Source organism: Pongo pygmaeus, chromosome 2, assembly GCF_028885625.2.
Source record: "Pongo pygmaeus isolate AG05252 chromosome 2, NHGRI_mPonPyg2-v2.0_pri, whole genome shotgun sequence".
NCBI classification, from domain to species: Eukaryota; Metazoa; Chordata; class Mammalia; order Primates; family Hominidae; genus Pongo; species Pongo pygmaeus.
This window is the reverse complement of record NC_085930.1, coordinates 75060388-75076159: the sequence shown is the minus strand read 5'-3', so window position 1 is coordinate 75076159 and position 15772 is coordinate 75060388. Positions and strand designations below refer to the sequence as shown.

The 15772-nt window shown below is 36.9% G+C and overlaps 1 protein-coding gene across 3 annotated transcripts in view; it reads left to right on the top strand.

The window, feature by feature from the left end:
* Positions 1-15772, top strand: part of LOC129033762 (contactin-4) — a 988873-nt gene that overhangs the window by 903989 nt on the left and 69112 nt on the right. For all 3 annotated transcript variants that reach the window (XM_054482749.2, XM_063661823.1, XM_054482751.2), the window contains one exon: positions 4908-5035. In XM_054482749.2, coding sequence (XP_054338724.1) covers positions 4908-5035 — 128 coding nt within the window. The remainder of the gene's footprint in view (positions 1-4907; positions 5036-15772) is intronic.

The window sequence follows — 15772 nt, the reverse complement described above, 5'->3', positions numbered from 1 at the left end:
CCTTTGTAATTGCTTGAAACAATGGGTCCAGGAAGGCACAGAGCTTCACTTAATAGAACATGTGGCTAACTCTGGTCTATTCATGAGTGTCTCACTGACATATGCCCAAGCACCTGTCCCGCCTGGTGTATTTTACGTGTCAGGCATCGTTCTAAGCACTGCACATCTTTACAACAACTCTATGAGATATATATAGTTATAGTATCCCATTTTTACAAAGAAGGAAACTGAGTTACAGAGAGATTAACTTTCCCAAAGTCACACAACTCCTAAGTAGTAAAAGCATGATTTGAGCCTAGACAGTTTAGTTCCAGAGTTTATGTTCTTAGTTACTACACTATATTGCTGTATAAAAAAGTGGTTGAGTTTCTCAAAAGAATAGTTTATCAAACTTCATATTACCCCCACATTTGGATAATAGTAAGAATAAGCAGTCACAGCAATATGATGTGATTTAATGAAGGCTACTGAAAATTACCCCTTCTACAAATGATCTCCCTCACTGTCCTCTCATCTGGAATTCTAACAGTTAGGGTCTTACCTCTTTTACTTACCTCTTTGCAAATAACAGTGGGAGAGTTAAGACCCTAAACCAATATCAGGCACCGAAATATTTAAAATGAATAGTATAATAGTTTATACAATTATTTTGTAATTTCACAAGGCCCATAGGAAATTGGATAGGGAAACTCTGAGGACAAGGGGCAAAGAGAGCCTTCTACTAAGACTGTTAAAAGCTAGCTGGCTTTTATGCAATGCAGATACCAAAAGTAGGAAGCAGGAATGGAAATGATGGTGGGGAAAACATTTGAAGAGTGTGAAGCACTTTAAGTTAACAAAATGTTCACCTATCTTATCTCATTATAGAAGAAGGGATTTTAAAAACTGAATTAGACCAGCAGTTCTCAACTGGGGTGATTTTGACCCCCAGGGTATCTTTGACAATCTCTGGAGACATTTTTGATTGTCATGACTTGGGGAAGGGTTAGAGCTATGGGAGTCCAGTGGGTATAGGTCAGGAATGCTGCCCATTATCCCCCACAAGACAAAGAATTGTTCAGTCCAAAATGTCGTCAGTGCCAAGGTTGGGAAACTCTGTCTCAGAGCTTGAATAAGTAACTTGGCTATGCCATATTCTTGACAAGTTTCAGAGTCAAGGCTAGAATCCAAGTAATCTGATGACAAATCCTTTACTTGCTTCCGTATTCATTTCCTTCGGCATGTCAGAGTTTGATACAGGCGATGGCTTTAGGATTTTGGAATGATCATGATACTATTTTTAATGGTATAAGTTATTAATAGGTGTTTTTGCTTTTAAAGAGTCATCTCACCCCTCAGAATGTTTAATATGCTCCAAGCCAGTGTTACCTCATGAAAGATCAGTCCGTACATAAAACACAAATGTCACCTTACATATTGAATTCTCATATGCCAGTGTTTCACAATTTCTAGCAAATTATTTTATAAATGGAATGTGACTAACTCCTTTAAAGCTATTTTTGTTATTATTGATGTAATTAAGATTTGTTCACCACTCTGTTTTTGTCAGTGCATCTGCTCCTTGGCAAATGAGGTATCAGATGGTCTTTATTGAGCAACTGTTATATGCGTAGCTGTGATGTGAATGAACAAAAGGCCTTCTTGTCTATGTCTTTTTCTTAGCCAGAGCTTTGATTTAGCTTATGCTAAATTATTTTTTTAAATTATAGATTTGAGACATTTTATTATGAGAAATTGGTAATCATCTGTGTAAACTAATAAGAACTTAAAATTCATCATACATTTACTTATTTTCTTACCTTGATCTTCTCGTAAATTTTTAGCTTCATAGATTTTGGCTGCTATGTAAGGACATTCTCCTTTAGCTGAGTGATGTGATTTAAGAGAATAATTTGTTTATGAGCATCTCTTATTCTTTCTTTATTGGCAGGAGGACTTGCGCCTCTGCTTCTCATTTTGTCACTTTGGGTTCAGACACCTCTGTAATAGCCATCATTGAGGGCAGATTTCAGTAGACTTTGAAAAACTTGTTTTACCTGAGGCTCCATATGCTTCCTGGTTTCCAAAATATAATGACCCGCAAATCCTTCAACAGCAATGGTCAGGCCTAGCAGTTACCACCTCACTGGCCATGGCTCCAGCTCGGCTCCCTTGCCTCCACCAGGGACATGGGTCACCCCAGCCCCAAGGCCAAGACCTCCAACGCCAGGCCTCTACCAGTAAGCAACAGAGGCACCGCCAGCAGGTACAAACTGCCCAACCACAGGTGCCCTTGTGCCTTGTCTGCCTCTTGTACCTTGATTTGGGATGACTCAGTTAATTTGCATATTGATTTCAAATTGTCAGAAGTAACAGTCAAAATACAAACAGAAGGCTGATGTAATTACTATATTAAAAGAAAATATATTAAAATGATGTTGTCCAACTTTTCCTGTATATACAAATGACCAAATAAGAGAACACTTTTTTTTTTTTTTTTTTTTTTTTTGAGACAGGGTCTCGCTCTGTCTCCTAGGCTGCAGTGTAGTGGTGCCATCTCGGCTCACTGCAACCTCCACCTCCTAGATTCAAGCCATCTTCCCACCTCAGCCCCCCAAGTAGCTGGGACTATAGGCACAAGCCAGCACACCTGGCTAATTTTTGTATTTTTTGTAGAGACAGGGTTTTACCATGTTGCCCAGACTGGTCTCAAACTCCTGAGCTCAAGTGATCCTCCCGCCTCAGACCCCCAAAGTGCTAGAATTACAGGTGTGAGCCACCACACCCAGCCTAGCAAACACAATTTTAAAGATGAAAGAGAACCACTGCCTAGTAAATATCAGGAAACCTCTAGGAACCTTACTGACCCTATCTTACCTAATTCTTGCTATCAATCTATAAGATGGACATTGTTAGTTCTATTTCATAGAAGAGGAAGTAAAAACTGAGAAAGTTAAGTAAGTTGTCTTTAGTGGTACAGCTAGAACCGACAGCCCTGGAATGTGAACTCCCATCCCTCTGATTCCAAAATTCTTTGTAGCATTCTTCCACCTTCATACCCTCTCATCAGACTGAGTCATAGATCTGGACCGGGTCTTCAGGAAGACTGTAGCTTCTCCATCTGTAAGAGCCTTCGAAAAAGTATATGCAGCATTTGCAACCAAGTGCATTTACGTCTTCACCTGTGTGTTTAAAAGGCTTACTCAAAAGTTCTATGAAGCGAGGCTCTGCCCATCCTAGACCCCTTGTTTCAGATATTTGAAAGGACTCTGTTAAGTCTAGCACTAGTGCCAAGTGGTTCAACCACTCTGAATTCCTACAACATATTATTGATTTTTCCCTTAGGTTATTTATTTATTCATGTATTTACTCAGCCACTTAAGAAATATTTCTAGTATCCACTACACGCCATCCTGTGTACTAGACCCAGGAGGTTCAGTCGTAAGACAAACACCATCCCTTCCCTCAGAGATGCTACCATTCCGTGTGATAAGACAACTAACAAGCAAACAAATAAAATTTCCAGATTGAATTTAGTGGGAAGAAATAAAGTGGCTGCAGGAAAACAGGGAGACAGGGAGAACCACCATAAACAGTGAGTTGGGAGAGATCTATAAGGAAAAGCTACCTCTACACTGAGACCCTGAAGGTGAGAAGGTGACAGCTATGTCCAGATACAGGGAAATGTGTTCAAAGCAGGCAGAACAGCAAGTGCAAAGGCCCTGAAGTGGGAAGGATTTCAAATACTCTGGAATATGCAGAAAGCCAGTGTGACTAGAGTTCATTGAAGGGTAGAAAGATTAGAACAAAATAGTAAACAAGAGAGGCTTTTTAAAAAGCTAGATCCATTAGGCTTTATAATAAGGCTCCAGCAAGAAATTTTTTTCAGAATGCAATGGCAGAGCCAAGGATATAGCTTTAAGCCCAGAGAGTGATATAATCTGATTTAAATTTTAAAAGATCATCTGGCCACTGACTGAAGAATGGATTTGAGGGACAAGAGTAGAAATAGGCAGGCCAATTAGGAGGCTATTTTGATAGACTAGGTGAGATCAAGGAGGGAGTGGAAGAGATGGAAAGATGTGGGCAGATTTGAAATAAAAGAGAAATTTAACAGACATTTACCTTGAATGAGCTATCTGTGTACGTTTTTTATTTCTCTGACAAGCCTCTAAGCCAAGCTGTCTGTCTTATTCATCTTTGTATTTTCCTACTTCTCTTCTGGTAGTCATGTTGAAAACAGAGTTCTTCAAAATTCTTCCTCTTCCAGATTTTGCTTCTGTCAACAAAAACATTTTCTTCCCTGCAGAAAGTAAATGTTTGTCTCTAATTGTGGGGCCTGAGGTTTGCCATCCACATTTGCTATTCTGCCAAAGTCACACTGAGTTGTGGAATATTTTAATTCTTTTTAAGTTCAGTTTTTATATCTCATTAAAAATGTTTTGGCTGACATATTTCAGAAATAAATATGCTTAATAATACCTCATTTAATTTAAGGCTCTCATTTAGAAAAAAAACACTTTCATTGAAAAGACTTAAATTGATTAATCAAGGGTTTTTTTTCTTACTCCTCATTAGCAGTTATAAGACTAATGGTGATCTACCATAAGCCTTCCCTTTGCCTAATGTGGTTAGAGCTACCAAAGAGAAATTGTTACAACCTATCTAATATTTATAATGGTTATTCCAACTGACTGTTGAGACCATTTTAGCAAGAAAAGAATTAAAAACACTGAACAAGTCACATGTCTCAATTATGTTTATGTATATGTGGACAAATACCCTAAATAAAGATGAGGCTATCATCTTTACTACAAATAATGTAGCAATGATTTATGGTTTGAACAATGACAGAATGACAGAAATAATTTGCAATAGGTCATATGAGATAAATTTCACCATTTTTGGTTCATTTACTTTGATTTCAGAATTACCATTTCTGAAGATGGAAACCTCAGAATCATCAACGTTACTAAATCAGACGCTGGGAGTTATACCTGTATAGCCAGTAACCATTTTGGAACTGCTAGCAGTACTGGAAACTTGGTAGTGAAAGGTAATGGCTAACCCAAAGAATTCGAATATTAATATATGTGTCCTCATGTCTAATAATGCAATCTATAGAAGTGGCATCATTCATATTAATATGTACAGATATCACTGTATTGCTAAATTAATTCATCACGGCAAACATGATATGATTAGTAATTCTTAGAAAACTGCCGATAATGAATATGATTGAAAGGCTATCTTATTTCAGAATCATCCAATACAATTTTGAGAATTATAGCCATAGTATCTATTATAGTATTGTAACTAATGTTATCTTCAATCCTTTAATTAAATTTCTTTCAAGTCTCTATAGATTTGAAATTCATGTCTAGGAACACTGTTCCAACAAATTAAAAACTCAAGACTCATGTACTATTTTTAGCAAACATTGTTTAAACAATGACATTGGTAATTTTTAAGATAGCTGTCCCGTTTATTCAGAGATATGAATATGGCTTATTATAGTAATAAAAGGCTTTTTGATCACCTCTGTGCTTTGCCTTAGTCACCCAGCCAACCTTGTCGGTTTTAAGGAAATAAAATTCCCATATACCATACCCTGGGTGCTTTATAATTTTTGTAGCAGAAAGTCCTTTATGCTCTTAGCAAAGCACATGAGTGAAACTATTTCAATATTAGCTTCATGGCATGGGCTGGAAGTGCTAAGTAACCATTGAAAAGGAGAAAATCTTAATTTACATTTCATTTGCATTTCTTTCACTTTATATATTGCCCTGTCATAGGATTTTTAGGATTTTTGAGTTGAAGGGATCTTGGCAATGATTTGACTGAAGAAGATGAGGCTCAGGTTGGTGGTTTTCTCAAGGTCACGAGTAGCAGGAGACCTGAACTCAGATCCTGATTCTGAGTTCTTCTTGGTCCTTTATGCTGTACCAGGAAACAGGAAGCCTTTTCTGTTTCTGAGTAATTTATACAGATGGGTCATATCATATTATTTCCTTCTTGCGCATTTGTAGTTCCCTTGGTGAAGACAGATGAAGGCAAATAAAAATATCAAAAAAAAATTTGCCTTTAATTTAAAGAAGAAAGCTAAAAATTACCTAATTAAATATTTTAGGGTCATTAGAAGTTGGAAATGTACTACTCTTTTGGGAAGTCTTTTTATCATTAACATACTTGACCATGCAGATAGAAAATTGGAAGTCCAAGAGTTAGAACTAAATATATGTTTAGATTGATTACAACTATTTCAGTCTATTAATTACTTCCTCAGAGCACTAGCATCAGTGTATGACTGACTGCTTGTTCACTCTGTTTCACAGGCAAAGGAAAAAGAGGTTAGATAATATTTGTAAAGCACAGTTCTAGCTAGAGGTTTTTGCTAATGTATGACTGTCTTGGCTAAAGGAAGCTTAGTAATCATTTAGGACCAAGAGAGATCTCAATGTTTCAGAGCTGGTTAGACACAGAGCTGGGATCTGTTATAGATTATTTGTGAGTTATGGAGATATAAGAGAATATTAGGTTGACATCTTAAATCATAGTTAAAAGACAGGGATTCAAGTCAGAGTGATCTGGGTTTGAGTCTCATTTCTACCACTTACTAGCTCTTAGACAAGACAATTAGCCTGTGTTGGGATAATAGCAGTGCCAGTCTCATGGAGTTGCTTTGATAACTGTGAAAATCCATGTTAAGTGATTAGCTTGGTGCCTGGCACCTAGGAAATATTAATAGTTGTTTTGTTTATAAACATATTTTCATAAAATGAGGTTGTTTTGATGACTGTGGTAATCCATGCTAAGTGATTAACAGGGTGTCTGGCACCTAAGAAATATTAGTATTTGTTTTGTTGTTTATATATTTTCAAATGGATATGCATGTATTCTAAATCATGCTGAAATGAACATTTATGATGTTTCCACCCCAATAGAACAATTAGCAAAGAGAAGTGAGCCTATAATAAAGAAATGACTAAGAATATGAAAGATTCAAAACAGATAAGCATAGAAACCATATATATGGTGTCTCATATTGTTAAAAGTAGGGTATTTTCACAGGTAGGAACGAGGTATGTTCTGTATTTTATTATCATCCTTCTTATAAGTATTGGCTTCCTTGGCTCTCCCAAGAGTTGGCAGAAAGGAGAGGCCTCTATTTCCCATCGGAGTTCATATCCCAATGATACCACAAGCCCCAGGACAAAACCATTCCCAACCAACTGTGCAGATCCCTGCTGCTCATCTTACACTGAATCACGGTGCAAAGCCTACCGATATATCAGGGATTAAATATGTTATGGTTGCCTCATTTTTGTGTGGTTATAAATATTGCTAAGGTAGTAACTTCTACCTATTCTAACAAACAAAATATTTCTTGCCTTCTAGTAAAATGTAAACAGCTATTCACCCAAGTAAGTATAGGATATAGTTTTAGGCAGTTTACAGTTACATTTTTTAAAAATTTTATTAACTATTTGTTTCTTTCAAGGTATATTAGGAGAACACTAGTTTTCCATTAACAGCAATGATAACAACAATATTTCAAAATAAATTTAAGTAAAGAAGTGAGTTAGTACAAAGAAAAGTACTAAATATGCATTGTTATAGGAGGATATGCAAAAAATCATGAAGATGGTATATGTGAATGTCTAAAACTAGGAAACATGACTTGAGGACAATTTCCAGGAGAGCTTTAGTGGACTTACAGATGCAGAATTAGTATGTCCTGCCTATGCTAGCCACATGATTTGCTGAAACATGCACAACACTTTAAAAACTGAAATTTCCTAATAGGCGAGAGAACGAGGAAGGACTGAGGTAGGAAGAGCCTGACCTAGTACAAAAAGAGGAAGGCAGGGATGTGTAAGTATGAGCCATGAAGTTAAGGGATGATGTGCCCAGGTAGCCTGATTGACAGGTAGAATTCATGTGTTTCCAAGCAGAGTTATTTCTGGTAGTGGCTTCTGGTTCTGAGCTGCGGTTAGTTTCTCCACAGAGGTCCTCTGATTCTTATATTCTTCTTCTAGGTGAGGTGGGGGAAAAAAGTTTTGTTTGGCCAGTATGTTCACCAGAGTTAACAATCCTGTTACTTTAGATAAGCTCAGAAGAGATTTGGGAGATCATTTATCTCCCAGTGTGGTTGGTTCTGACTCCCATTAGCATTAATGGGAAGTACGTGTGTCTGCAGAGGGGCCATCCACACTGCTAGGTCTCCCAGAAGGACATTAACATAAACTGAGAAATATAATTTAAAAATCTGCCCCATAAAGCGTGATATAGGCCGAGAAAACCATTCTGAACTCCGCATGAACTGTGCCAAGTCCTGAATCCCACATCAAAATGCTTGAGCCCTGCAACTTTAATGCAAATGTAACAGCTTAGCCCGAAATATGACTGAGCGCTGTATTTTAATTCAATTTTGAGATCTACAAAGGGACTAATTTATCAGAGAAGGTGTTCTGTAACCTTAAAATGTGCTTGTATTCTTTCCAATTTCCTCATGTGTCTGGGATTAAAACACCGTGAAGGTCAGGCATCAGAACATATCTTTTCTAACCTTTTTACAATAGTTCTATCATTAACCATGCTTTTAAAATCCAATTCTCTTTCTCCCTACCCTTGCCCCCATGTTTTGGAGAGAGGCTGAAGATAGTGTCAAACACAGGGTCAGCAAGTAAGGGAGGGTGGCACATCTATTCCACCAGATACAGGAGGTTTAGAATAAACCTCTGACAAGCAATCATCACATGGATAAATATTCAGATTCTGCATGAGCAGGCTCCCAAACTGCAGAATTCTGACAGGTGCCCAGGGGGCTCTTGATTATCATCCCATCATCTGAATTCCTAAATTTTACTGATTTTATTTTTCAGGCTAGTTATAATATACTTGGGATTTGGTTTGCTGTTTCATTTTAAGCAAGAACAGTTCTTAAGTCAAACCCTCAAATACTAACAGAAAGCATAATGTTTGACCTTTAAACAAAAATGTGCTTTTGTGATCATTGACATCATTAAGAACTCTATGGAGGGCAGGGTACATTTATATGCAATATTGTACTTACTAAATCATGTTTATCTCTACAGCAGAGTTAAAGGGGTGGTGGTGGGTGGGGGTTTTGCATGACACAGTGCCTCTGCTATACAGGTTTCATATGACAGATATTTTTAAGTAGCAGGCCTAGAGAAGAGCAACTTAGAGTATTTGTTTGGATGCAGTTCAACAAGATAACTATGTTAATAGCAACCCTCACTCCTATTGATTATCTCCAGGACTCGAAATATAGGGCATTATGCCGTGGATGCTGTTAACATAGTCATCTTGCTGAACTACATCCAAACTGACCTTGAGCAATTTTGCAGCTGGTAGTTCCAGACTATACTTTGGGAAACACTGTCCTACACCAAAGAACTTTGTACATGCATGCCACCTAGCAAGTGAAAGTTCAGTAGAGTGCATGTTAGAAATGCAGATCTCCTGGGCCTCACTCCTACCCTAACAAATCTAACTCCTAGAGAGGAGGCCTGGAAAAACCTACATTTAAAATAAATACCCTAATTGATCCTTATACACATCAGAGTTTAGAACATTGCATTTTCAGGGGTTTCAAACTATGCTCTGTGGGCCAAATCCATACCTATTTTGTATACCCCAGGGGCTAAGCATGGTTTTTACATGTTAGCTGGTTGAGAAAAAAACCAAAAGAACAATAATATTTTTGGGCATGAAACTTTTATGAAATTCATCTTTTAGTGTCCATAAATAAAGTTTTGTTGTCACATAGCCATGTCATTTTTTTACATATTAACTAAGGTTGCTTTTGCCTTACAACAGCAAAGTTGAGCAGTTATGACAGAGACTGTGTAATTTTTTTTTTTTGAGATGGAGTTTCCCTATTGTTGCCCAGGCTGGAGTGCAATGGTGAGATCTCAGCTCACCGCAACCTTTGCCTCCCGAGCTCAAGCGATTCTCCTGCCTCAGTCTCCCTAGTAGCTGGGATTACAAGCAGATACCACGACACCCAGCTAATTTTTGTATTTTTTAGTAGAGACAGGGTTTCACCATGTTGGTCAAGGCTGGTTTCAAACTCCTGACCTCAGATGATCTGCCCGCCTCGGCTTCCCAAAGTGTTGGGATTACAGGCATGAGCCACTGCACCCCCCGAGACTGTGTAATATTTAAGTACCTATATAATATCCTCAACTTTGCCACTTCTGCAAAACCTTAAATATTTACTATTAAGTCCTTCACAGAAAAGAAAAATACTTATCCTTTCTTTGATAACTTTTTCTCTTCCTCAGCTCTTCAAAATTCTGTCCAAGGTATAGTCTGGCCAAGCTATACACAACTTTTCTTGTACCCCTGCTGATCTTGCATGCTGGAAATTTCCACATGTCCTTGAGTCTGATTATTAGCTGGAATTGGTAGGGAGTTTTCTTTCCCAGAACCTTAGCCTCACCCCAGTATCCAAAGGGTTGACTTTAGAACTTGGATACGAGTTGAAAATCCAGAGGAGAGATAATAAATCATTGATTGAGAGGGAGGAGGAAAATTACTTGGCAGACACTGGAACAATAATTCAATTTGATTCTCCAGCATGTGGGGAGGATTCACACAGCTGGAACCAGAATAGTAAGCTAAGAAGACCCTAAAGTAAGAAGCACATGACCTGGTGTTTTTTTAAAACACTACTCACTTCCTAAACCTCCCACCGTCACCAGCCTAAATCAGCTGAACTGTTCCACCTTTACCTCATAATTCTCAGACTGCATGTTCTTCCTCTAATAGCATTTTTTTTTTATTTTGAAATTGACTATATAAAGTTTTACCCTAATTTTGTCTGGATTTTGAAAGAGTTCTTTTGGCTTTTCTGTTGATTTAAATGTCTAAATTCAGTGCATAGAATTACTTTTATAATAAGAAAAAATAAATTTGTACTTTAAATAGCTTTAATAGAAAAGAAGTCTTTAGTAGAAATTAACTAAGATCACACATACACCTAACAAGAAATTATTTTGTATTTTCATTCTTCAACCCTACAAACCAAAGATGTTCCTGTGGTTTGCTGAACATTTAATGGATTCCTGTATTGCCAGAAAGAGTGCTCATTGTTCATCCCATAGAAAGTTTATTTATGTTTAAATGAACAGATTTCTTCATATATATATATGTGTATATATATATTTGTACCAGCACCAAAGAGTATCTACAGCATTACTATTGCGCACTATATAAAATTCTTCTGTTTTAACTGTAGGACATTGAGAAATATCAACCTTTCCAAGCATAGCATAATAGACGCAATAGAGTCTTTTCAGTTGGAACTTTATTTTGCAAATGAGTTTGAAGCAGCCCAATCTTCTATGTAAAACTGTTCAATGCTTTATACAGATTTGACAGGTGATCAATCAGAAATCAGTAACATACAATGACGGTTGGCTGCTAACACACAACAAAAGCTTTTAACATTGGTCCCTTATAACTGAATACATTTCAACCTAATTAGATATCTTCCACTGGAATCAATTATTTCTAGGTGATAATTAAGGGTATTTCTAATAGGATTAACACAAATTCTGACCCTAGGCATCTTGAGTAGGAAGGAAAAGTTTGTCATTAGAAGTGCTAAATGCTAATTATGGTAGGTCCCTCAGTAGAAGAACATCTGGACAGAACATTTCAATACTAGATCCTGTTAGATCTGAGATCTGTCACACTGGAGTTGATACCAGCTATGGTAGGAGAATCTTAAAAGAAGAGTAGGTAATTGTGCCTCTTGTTCTTCCTGTGTTCACAAAGTGTGACATAACCTGGAAATCTGATGAAACAGGGTGTGATTATTTCCCCTGACATTCTTATGGACATGTGTGAGAGCCACATAGATTGAGCAAATAACATGCCTTTGGCAATATCAATCATGAATAGAATGATTCCCCTTTTGTCCAAATCTCTCTGTAAAAACCTTCTCTCCTTTTGTAATGCTGATTGCATACCATGACAGTCTGCCCTGACTCCAGCCTGCCCATCACTTCTCCCGGAAGATGTAATTCCTTAACTGTTACATTTCTCTATGCCAACTGTGTCCTTTCATAGCAGAGCCTCTATGCTGAAGACAGGCCTCGTATTTTTGCTTTTGGCATAAAAGACACTCTGTGGGTCAAGAAGCTTGTGCAGTAACATCACCTCATTAATAATCAGGGAAAGGCAACATAAGCATCTGTGTGGTGTGATTATTTTACATATGAGATTGGCAAAAAAGAAACATTTAACAGTACCTTTTGTTGGTGACTATGTGAGGAAAATGGTACTCACACACTCTGAGTAGGGATAGAAATTGCAATAGATACTGTGGAGAGCAAGTAAAATTGAGGAAGTGCAATCTCCATGGCCCAGCAATTCCATTTCTGGGCATTTAACCTAGTGGAATTCACACATGTTCCGAGGCAGACTTGCAAAGGTGTTCCTTGTGTTGTTGTTTGTAATGAAAAAAAAAATGCAAGGAAATTAAAGAATAATACATATGGTATCATTTTATTTAATATATTGTATTAAATATAAAATTAGTAATATAAAATAATACCTTATAATGTTTGCATACAGAATACACATGCGGCATAAGCCCTAACTCAGTATTTGAGGGGAGGATGCCTGGAGTGAGATTATGTGAAAGGACTTTAGCTGTATTGGTAGTATCTGTTTGGGTAAATTTTTAATATATATTCATGGGGGGAAAAAGGCTAGAGGTACACGAAAATGTGTTAAAGCCTGCTAATTCTGGAAAAGGGAATATGAGCACATATTGGTAAATTTTTGTTGTAGTTTTATATGTAAAATATTTCAAATTAAAAAGAATACCTCAGGTCAGAATACTACATGGTCAGATATTGCAGGCAAAGCCATCCAGACAGGAGGTCTGTTTTTTCAATTCTCTCTCAGATATTGTAGAAGAGATACCTTTTACCTGGTGATATTTAACCCATTCCATACAAATAATTTCTTTCTTTTAAGGAAAAAAACTCTCCTATAAAATGAATTAATGAATTCTTTTGTAATGAATACTTGCTAATCAGAATAAACAAAACAAACAAACAAAAAAGGCAAACAGAACATGACTCTTTGGCTTCATTATATGTGAAGTACATAATTAATTTCTTTTCCAGCAATTCAAAGAGACTTATGTTATACTGATTCAGTTTAATTGAACTTATTACCACAAGAAGATAATAAGAAGTATATTGAAGATATCCATCTGGCTTGCATTGAAAACCTAACATCTTTCATTCTTCATGGCTGTCATAGGCCATACTAATCGCCTCATTTCAGCTGTTTTACAATCAGTATGATTTAGCTGTTAATGCGATAAAATTCTTACTCAAGAGGAAGTTGATATTAAAAAGCATAGATCTCTCACCTAGCTCTGCTACCACTTCTGAACACATCCTCAACATTATTAAAGTTATATATTTTTGAAATACATAAATAAAAATCTATCTTTTTCTCGTGCATATCTTTTTAAAGTACTTCTGTCATCTTACTTCTGTCATCTTGCCGTAGAGCTACTACTTTACTGAAGGAAAGAAATGGTTTATGTTAAGCTTTTCGGTTCATTAAATGTTTAAATCTCAAGATAGGTTGTTTTCAAACTATGGAGTCTGTAAAAATAATTTCTACAGCTGAAATGGAGTTTAAATGGCTAATTTTGTAATAAATAAAGAGAAAAGAAAACTTAGGCACTTTTACCTTCTGTTTCTAAATATCTGAACTTCCTGTGGCTTGAGAATGATGCTTTGTCATGTAGCTTGGTTTTATGTGCACATGCTCTCTCAGAAGAAGAGGAGTTTGTGGTGTGTCTATGTGTATGTTTTAAATAATCTGTCTCCTTGTATGTTAGAGGTGGTCCCATGGGGGGAGCCAACAGTTGGTCCCAAGTCTGAAAGGGAAAGCTTGGTCTCTTATAAAGCTTGAATCAGAAAGGAGATGTGTCAGAATAATTCATGAGTGATTCTCACCTTCCTGTTTTGTCATTTGTTTTCTGTGCCAGAGACAGGAGGAGTATAACTCTCAAAGAGGCAGTCCTACCAAATCATGATTGAATTTCTTTGGCTGTCGCAGGCAATCAAGTTTAAGAAAACTGCCCAAAAGACTTTAGGCCTTTAGGTTAAATACAGAGTTTGACGAAGATGAAAGCAAGTTAATTAACATTTTCATCATCTCTCTCTGATTTACTGTAGAAGATCCATTTCTAAAAGGTTAAAATGGTTGTCTCTTTTATGTATCCATTTGAGGAGTTCAAAGTAGGTTCCTGGTTATGGGAGAGGAAATGTAAGCAGAACATTTGGAGTTAAAACAGTGGCTTTTTGCTTGGCCTTCTAGCAGGTCTATAATCAGTGTGCAAAAGTGTAAGACATAATTAAGTGAAGATTAGCAACATTGCTTTGAAGATTTCCCAAACTGGAAAACGTACCAACTGTCATCTTATTAACTTTTTCCCCTTTTCTCTCTTCAAAAGTAGAACTGCTTATAAATGTAAGTAAAGCTTGGATTCTACCTAGAATAGGAGGATCCAAAGGGTCAGATCAGAACTGCCTTCTCCTCCGTGTATACTTTCATAAGCCTAGCCCACATCTCTCCTGATAGAACATGTATCTGCCTCCATTGGCTTTGTCCACAGCATAGGTAGAACACCTGGTCACTGTGCGATTTGTACCAACACTTCAACTTCTTCATGTGTAAGACAAAGGCAATTAAATTATAATGACCAGTATAGTTGATGAGGGGACACTCTGATGCAGTCCAAATATGAGGGAATAGTCAAAAGGTACAAAAGACAAAACCATCTCCTCCCTGTAGGCCATTGTGAGCCGTAGACCACAAGCATCAGAATCACGTAGGAGTTTTTAAATAAAGGCATATTCCTGGACCCTACCTCTGACCTGCGGAACCAGAATCTCCAGGGATGAGACCCAGGAATTTTCATTTTCAACAAGTTCTTCAGGAAATGCCTACACTCAACAAAGCCTGCAAACTTAGGAGCTCAACCTTTAGGAGTAGATACTGATAAACAAAGACACAGAGCTGTGTTCAGAGTACAAAAGGAACACAAAGGGAGGCATAACTAACTAAGAGGTAAAGGTGACAATTGAACAGGGAATTGAAATATGAATAAGAGTCTACCAGATAAAAAAAATGTCAAGGTAATCCCAGGCAAAAGAAATTTATCTAATGGCCCCAATACATGAAGGCGCCTAGCATATTCAGGGAAAATACAGTGGAAAAGTGAGGGGAACACACCCATAGCTATTGCTCATATTTCAGGAACTGTGGAGAATAGGCAAATATTTTGATTCCCTTTTTAATGGAAATAAAACAGATTGCATGAACTGTAGCTAAGTGACATGACACCAACTTCAGTAGAAATTTTGCTTCTTCTAAGAGACTTTAGAATGAAAAGTAGTTGTCACCAGCATACCATTTTTTAAAATTATGTTGTAATTATATTGTTTGTAGAAATATTAGCGAAAAGATAATCTCATCATTCAGAGAGATCCACATAAATATTTTTTATATTTCCTTCTAGAATTACATCGAGGCTGAATTCAATCTATATCTACATCTGTATCTTAACTGTGTATGTATCTGTTCTCAGATCTGTAAATAAATATCCTTATCACAAAAAGATCATACTGTATACACTGTTTGTAACTTCTTTTTTCATTAGTATCTTTCTGCCAGCATAGATTATTTTGAACAATAAATAAGGACTAGCCTGATTGCTTTATGA